Consider the following 6,000-nt stretch of genomic DNA (forward strand, 5'->3'; position numbering starts at 1 on the left):
GTTTGCAGTTACAGAGCTCCTGCTCCCACCTTTGCTGTGCTTCATGGTCTCCTCGGGCCTCCAGCCAGAGCCCTGTGCAAGAACACTGTGCGGCTGCACAGGGAGTTGTGGCACCTCTACCTGCCCAGCATGTCTGCACAGGCTGTAGGACAGGGAATGACTTGGCTCTTGGTGTAAGAGGAATAGCACAAAATGTTCTGAATGTAAAGGAACCCGGATGCTCACCTGCAAAGTGCTCAAAAATAGAATCATAGAATAGTTAGGGTTGGAAAGGACCTTAACACCATCCAGTTCCAACCCCCCTGCCATGGTCAGGGACACCTCACACTAAACCATGTCACCCAAGGCTCTGTGCAACCTGGCATTGAACACCACCAGGAATGAAACATTCACAGCTTCCCTGGGCAACCCATTCCGGTGCCTCACCACCCTTACAGACTGCTTCAGTCTTGCTGCAGCTGCAGAGTCACAGCTGATGCCTGTTGCCTGCTCCATTGAAATCAAACTCTTCCCCTTCTCCACACAGACATTTTCCAGGTAAAGAAGCAATAATTGCTGCCATTAGTCTTGCTTCAGGCAGAAATATCATGGCATGTTATTTAGGGAGGTATTTTTGTTTACTAAAAATAAAATGGCTACAGTGTGCAACTCTGTGGTAGAGCAGTATCATTATATGGGTAGAAAAGCCTTATTGCGTTATGGGAAGTACGTTGTATGAGCTGGGTGAGATGATTCACATAAACTGCTGAGAAAACAAAGTGTTTGGGTTTGGTTTGTTTTTAACCAAGAAGAAGCCCACATGGCAGCAACAAGCTCACAGCTGAGGGCCCCAGACAGGCTCAGGGGCAGCCCTGGTGAGACGTGTCCTGTAAAGCTGTGGTGGCACACACCAGGGTTAGGCTGCAGTCCCTGTTAGCTGCGGCTCCGCAAGCTGCATCCCAGAGGTACTGCTATATAAAAGCAGCCTCCAGCTGATTCATGGCTCCAGCAGCATCTACCCTTGTGCAGCCTCTGCATTGGATGAATATTGAGCCTTTTGACTAAGGATAGAGTTTTATAAAGCAGAGAAAGAGAGAAACTACTCAATACGAGTTAGTGGGAGCTGTTAAAACCAGGCTTTTCCACAAAGGAGCAGAAATTAACATTCAAGACAGGGAAATAAGCACAGTAGGATTTATTTTTGCAGCCCAGCATGCTTGCAAACTGCATGGTGATACATGGAAGACATGAAGGGATCCATACCACTAGCATATGGAGCAGAGGCTCCATATCAAACTGTGAGCAGTTTGACAATTATTTGGCAATTTTCTGCTCAAAATATGTGTGACAGCAGCAAGTCAGAGCTGCCACAAAGATGACAAATTCTTTGAAGTCTACTTGGGAATCACCGTTTTCATCCAGGTTCTTGAAGACTCCGTCAATAGCATTCTTGTCCTTCCCTGACTGCAAGAGAAAAGAGCAGGTTGAGGTGAGAGGCAGCACAAACCCTGATGCAGCAGCATCGCTACCTACACCATGATAATGGGAACTGTGGGGCTCTAGGGCTACATCAGCGTGTATGGAGGGCAACTGGGGAGTGTGAGGCTGATGCCAGATCAGGTATGTTGTACCTTCCAATGGGGATAGAGACTGAGTTGACTGGAAGGTGGTGGTGTGTAATGGCTCCTGTATGCAGCCCTGCCATAGGCCTGCCCAGAATATCAGGTTATCATACTCTGCTAGCAAGACTTCCCTCTCACCCTTCCTCTGCTTATTTTATGCATTATATCTCTGTGTATAAAGCCATGAGTTCCTGCACACCATGTTTGATTGAAGCATTGCTCAGCACCCAGCACAGGATGTGGGTCTGCTGTACCTCTGCCTGCCCATCTCTTTGGGAGCCACACATCTCCTCCTCTAGCTGCCTTAAAAGCACATCCTTCCAATGGGAACACATGCCACTGCTGTCCTCATGCTCAGGATGGGGGCTCTGTGTGACAGCAGGACCAAGTGTGAGTCCCAGCATCCTCATGACACAGGCACAGACTCCAGAAGCATGTGCTCCTTCCTGGGTTTCTTACACCCAGAGCTGTCATGCACCTGCATGGAGAAGCACGTTTTCTATGTTTAAAGCACCATTCATTATAATTAAAGCAGTGTAATACAGGCCCTGAAGTGAATTAAATGCCAGGCATTCCCCATCCGCTCCCCTGGGGAGGCTCGGCTGGAGCAGGGGCAGTTTGCAGCTTTGCGAAATGATGCTTTCCTGGGGCAAATGTCAAATTTCAGCTTCATTAAGCATTTTCTACCCCAGCAAAGACGCAAACAGCCTCAAGGGTGCTTAGAGTGCTCCCTCTGGCCTCGGTGCCCGGCTCTTCCTGAAGCAAGCGAGATGCTGAGTTTGAGTTACAGCAGTGAAACCAGCAGAAAAGTCTTGTCATAATTGTGATGAACTGACTAAACCAGGACATCCCGAGGCTGATGTTAAGCAAGGTGCCATTCAGGTAACAAAATGTATATGAAAATGAAGGCTTTTTCTACAGAAGTTTTTGTAAGGGCTTTTTGGCTCCACTGCTGGCACTGATTGTCTCCAGTGCCTTTAGAACATGCAGTTTTTAATATAAACAGGGGATGGCAGTGGAGACCTACCCAATATAGGAAACAACCGGGTGGGATTTGTTTGAGCTGAACACTACAATACTAGAATGAAATTTTATATACTGCCTTAATTGACATCTGAAGCAATTCTTGATCATAATCTATTTAACTCAGTTTCTCATTCTGTGATTTCACCTTTCATTTCAAATATATGCACCACTAAAATCAGTATAAATTGAACCAGTTCCTTAGATTTGACTGATGGATGTGTCTGAAAGGTTTTATCCTTTTCACTTTGCAAATTACAATCAGTTTTAGTTGTATAAGTGAATATTTGCCGTTATTTAGTGAAATACGTGAGCTGATTTTAGCCTCTGATTTACTGCTGCAATGAACATATGGGAGTTATTCTTTGGAAACTCTTCATAACTGAGTCCATTCCCTAAGTCCTGTGGTATGGATTTATTTCTGCCTCTGACTGATTCAAGACCTTTCCAGGTAGGCATGAGCTGTGTCAGCTATAACCAATTCTGAGAGCAGAAATATTCATTATTTAAAAGTCTCTCTTTCCCAGAACATTCTTGCAAATAACAAAAAATGGATAAAATGTCAGGAAAATGCAGATAAAACATTTTTTGTGAAGTCAGACACATTCTCAGTTTCTTTCTTGCAGTTACTCCTCTGCAGGACAGGACATTGTCAGGTTTCTGGGGGATTTCCATTCCCCTTTAGAACTGTGGTTTTGTTGTTGGGTTTGGTTTTCTGTATGTGGAAGTGCTACTGATAACATGCAGCTCCATGATCAGGAGTAGGACACTTCCCATGACACTGCTGGGTCACAACCACTGGGCTGTTTTATAGTTATTTCAAAGCCATTTTCATCTATCCCCCCAGAGCCACCTGGGTTCTTATTCTGAATACTGCATCTGTGTTTAGTCTGAGTCATAAATCCAGCAGGCATGGATTTCATATGGTGATTTCATATGGCTCGCACAGAAAGACACTAAATTGTATCAAGTACCCCACCTGCAGTGCCATAAAGCTTTTGCTATAATATAGTAAGAATGTTGAAAACCTGCAAAGAGAAATCATGTATATAATATATATATATAAAACCTACTTAAATACTCAGATTATTATATACAGGTGTATTGTAAAATACTTTTTCAGGTCTTTCTTTTACTGTTAAAGACAAATGCAAATGAGTTTGCTCTGAGTTTGTCTGTTCCTGTTTATGCATCATTTTGATGAGCACACCAAGATGTAGTATAAATACCTAGAGAAAGTAAGTGTATAAATATTTAGAGAGATTTCCCATCTGCAACTGAGATCTTCAATTGCTGACAATGTAACCACCTTCACAGCAGTTGTGACATGATGTGAGCCCATACAGTCAGGGATAAAGCGAAGAAGCAGGTAAATTCTGAAGGTAAAACCCAGTCAGAATCAGAATCAGTTTCACACAATATGTGCAAAAAAACTTTTCTATTTAAAAGTTTTCTACAACCCATTGAGTATTTCCAGATATAATTTCCCCTATGATGTATTAAACACCATGTCTGCATGCTACATAAGAATGATGCCACGCTGTTCTCTTACCGCAAGGAAGTTGGGGAATTCACTCTCCAGGAGGATCTTTAGTTCTGCTTTGGTGAGGGTTTGCCTGTCACCATCAGCCTTTGCATACTTGTCAAAGACAGCAATGATCATTCCCATCGCAGTTTCCAGCTGAGACATGTTGCTGCTGATGGAGTCAGGCTTCCTTCTGAGCAGGAGCTTCAGGGCAATCTTGGAGGGTGGAAACTGGTTTTATTCTGGGGTTCTTTATGCAACTGTCCCATCCAATCAATGGTCGCACACCAGAGGGACAGTTAACCCTTAGCAAACATCTGTATCTGAGCACTGCTTGCAGTACACACCTCTATGCAGACAGCTATTCACAACTCAGATTTTATCACCCTGGCGTGCCTGGTACAACCGGTTGCTCACCAGTAGCAGCCAGCCTCTCCTTTAAGATACACAGTGTGACTAACAAGTGGAAATCAGATTTTGTTACTGGCTGTTTGCTCAAGAATCAGATTTGTTCCTGATAGCCCAGCTTCAGTGAAGTATGTGCTGGCCTGCTTAGGAGGAAGAGGAGCATGTCACTTCCCCTTTGCTACCATAGCTATGGTCTCTGCAAGGTGCTGCCTGTGCTGAGCTAAGAGCAGACATTGATTGTCCCCTCTGCTATGCAGAGGACCAGATGGCTCACTAGCACACACTGGGAATGGGATTCATTGGATCAAAAGTACAGGTCTTCCATGCAGGGAGCTTACTTAGTCCCCCTGTGCTTGCTCAATCCATAGTGGATGTATAAAGCAGGTCTGATGAGCACAGGGCCAGTAAAGGGAGCCTTGCAGAGCCAATCCACAAAGAACTTGCTCAGATGGGGATATCTGAAGGGGTAAATCTGATACTTGAGCAAACAGCAAGTATCAAAGTCCATTTTGATCCACAGTGAAACAACTTGTTATTGACCCTGCACAACATCAAACCTTGCAATAAAATGGGCTGTACCGAAAACAAAAGGTTGCTTTGAAAACCTGTGGTCCTGTGACCAGCTACAGCTACATTGGAGTTTGAACAAGTTAAAATTCCTGGCCAAGTAGCAGGGTAACTTTGCCTCTGTCAGACTGGGGTATCATGCATGAATGATGCTGATGGGTGCAGTGAGACCTGGTCCAGGTGCAGAAGACCCGGACTGTGGATTCCCACAGTTTAACCTGAGTTTGGATGTCTCTGGGGATGCCTTTGCATGCTTGAAGCTTCCAGTCACGTTATGCCATAGGTAAGTCAGCAAATAATGGTTTTTAACTGAGAAAAATTTAAAACATTCAACTCTTTTCTTCCAGACATCCCTAGCCCCCTGTTCCCCAAGCAAAATCTGTGCTGTAACATCTACAACCTCTCAGAGCAAGACTACACATCACAAGCACATGGAAACTGAACACCTTTCTGAAACAGCCCCCCCCCCTTGATTTTCCATCTTACATTCTCCAACAAGGGATTTTGCATTTCCCAGGCTGTATGCTTTATCCAAAGAGTTCATGAGAACTATTTGTTCCTGTGACTTCAACCTTGAGGCACAGCTGCATCTGATTGCATTAACTGGATAAGGGTTTAAGCAAAGTTTAAAGTTTTTACATTAAAGTGCATGTTGAAACCTGCGAGGCTCCTTCAGAAGGAGGAAGAAGAGAGCAAACAACTGCCTCTGGTTAGCTATCTGCATCATCTGGTGTTTGCGTGCACACACAACCACAGCAACTGGTGTGTCAAATGCCAGGAACTTTTCTTTGTCCTTTTCTGATACACATCTGTAACATGAATGGCAATGAAAAATGGCCGTTAAAGAAAAATCAGCTCCTCCCTAACAGAAACCTA

General features: G+C 44.3%; 1 protein-coding gene across 1 annotated transcript; it reads right to left on the bottom strand.

The window, feature by feature from the left end:
• Positions 1 to 1,159: 1,159 nt before the first annotated feature.
• S100P (S100 calcium binding protein P) lies at positions 1,160 to 4,483 on the bottom strand. The gene is made up of 2 exons (XM_005148564.2): positions 4,177 to 4,483; positions 1,160 to 1,443 (listed from the first exon to the last, which is right to left on the bottom strand). Exons 1-2 carry the CDS (start codon positions 4,312 to 4,314, stop codon positions 1,294 to 1,296), a joined length of 288 nt encoding a protein of 95 aa, XP_005148621.1. The 5' UTR covers positions 4,315 to 4,483; the 3' UTR covers positions 1,160 to 1,293.
• Between the last annotated feature and the right edge of the window lie 1,517 nt (positions 4,484 to 6,000).

Source organism: Melopsittacus undulatus, chromosome 7, assembly GCF_012275295.1.
Source record: "Melopsittacus undulatus isolate bMelUnd1 chromosome 7, bMelUnd1.mat.Z, whole genome shotgun sequence".
In the NCBI taxonomy this organism is placed as follows: Eukaryota; Metazoa; Chordata; class Aves; order Psittaciformes; family Psittaculidae; genus Melopsittacus; species Melopsittacus undulatus.

Bases quoted from the DNA above. Each gene is read 5' to 3' on its own strand.
- S100P (XM_005148564.2), bottom strand. From the start codon at position 4,314: ATGTCTCAGCTGGAAACTGCGATGGGAATGATCATTGCTGTCTTTGAC. The intron at 1,444-4,176 runs GTAAGAGAACAG...TTTCTCTTGCAG, and splicing joins AATTCCCCAACTTCCTTGCG to TCAGGGAAGGACAAGAATGC.